Below are 241 nucleotides of genomic sequence, written 5' to 3'. Positions count from 1 at the left end.
GCGCGGCCCCGACCGCCCCACCTGCAGGGAGGGGACCCGCTTGGTGGCCGGCACCGAGACGGGGCGAACCAGCTTTAGATGCACCTTGATGAAGCCGGTGTATGAGCCATCCTTGTTCTGGAAGAAACCAGGGGGGGTGGGGTGAGTGGGGCCAGGACAGGCGCACTGTGACCCCCCCAGCCCCATGCCAGCCCGGTACCAGGCTCATGAAGAGGTTGCTGTTGATCTGGCTGTTGTACTC

General features: G+C 65.1%; 1 protein-coding gene across 1 annotated transcript in view; it reads right to left on the bottom strand.

Annotated features, from left to right (window-relative positions):
* Nucleotides 1-235, bottom strand: part of LOC104494090 (ras association domain-containing protein 1-like) — a gene marked incomplete at its 3' end in the record, with an annotated part of 1,503 nt that extends 1,268 nt beyond the window's left edge. The window contains exons 1-2 of the mRNA XM_010136880.1: nt 200-235; nt 5-117 (exon numbers count right to left, since the gene is read on the bottom strand). Of these exons, the coding sequence (XP_010135182.1) occupies nt 5-117; nt 200-208 (122 nt within the window). The remainder of the gene's footprint in view (nt 1-4; nt 118-199) is intronic.
* Between the last annotated feature and the right edge of the window lie 6 nt (nt 236-241).

Source organism: Buceros rhinoceros, unplaced genomic scaffold (assembly GCF_000710305.1).
Source record: "Buceros rhinoceros silvestris isolate BGI_N320 unplaced genomic scaffold, ASM71030v1 scaffold25305, whole genome shotgun sequence".
Lineage (NCBI taxonomy): Eukaryota > Metazoa > Chordata > Aves > Bucerotiformes > Bucerotidae > Buceros > Buceros rhinoceros.
This window is presented reverse-complemented; position numbering and strand designations above follow the sequence as displayed.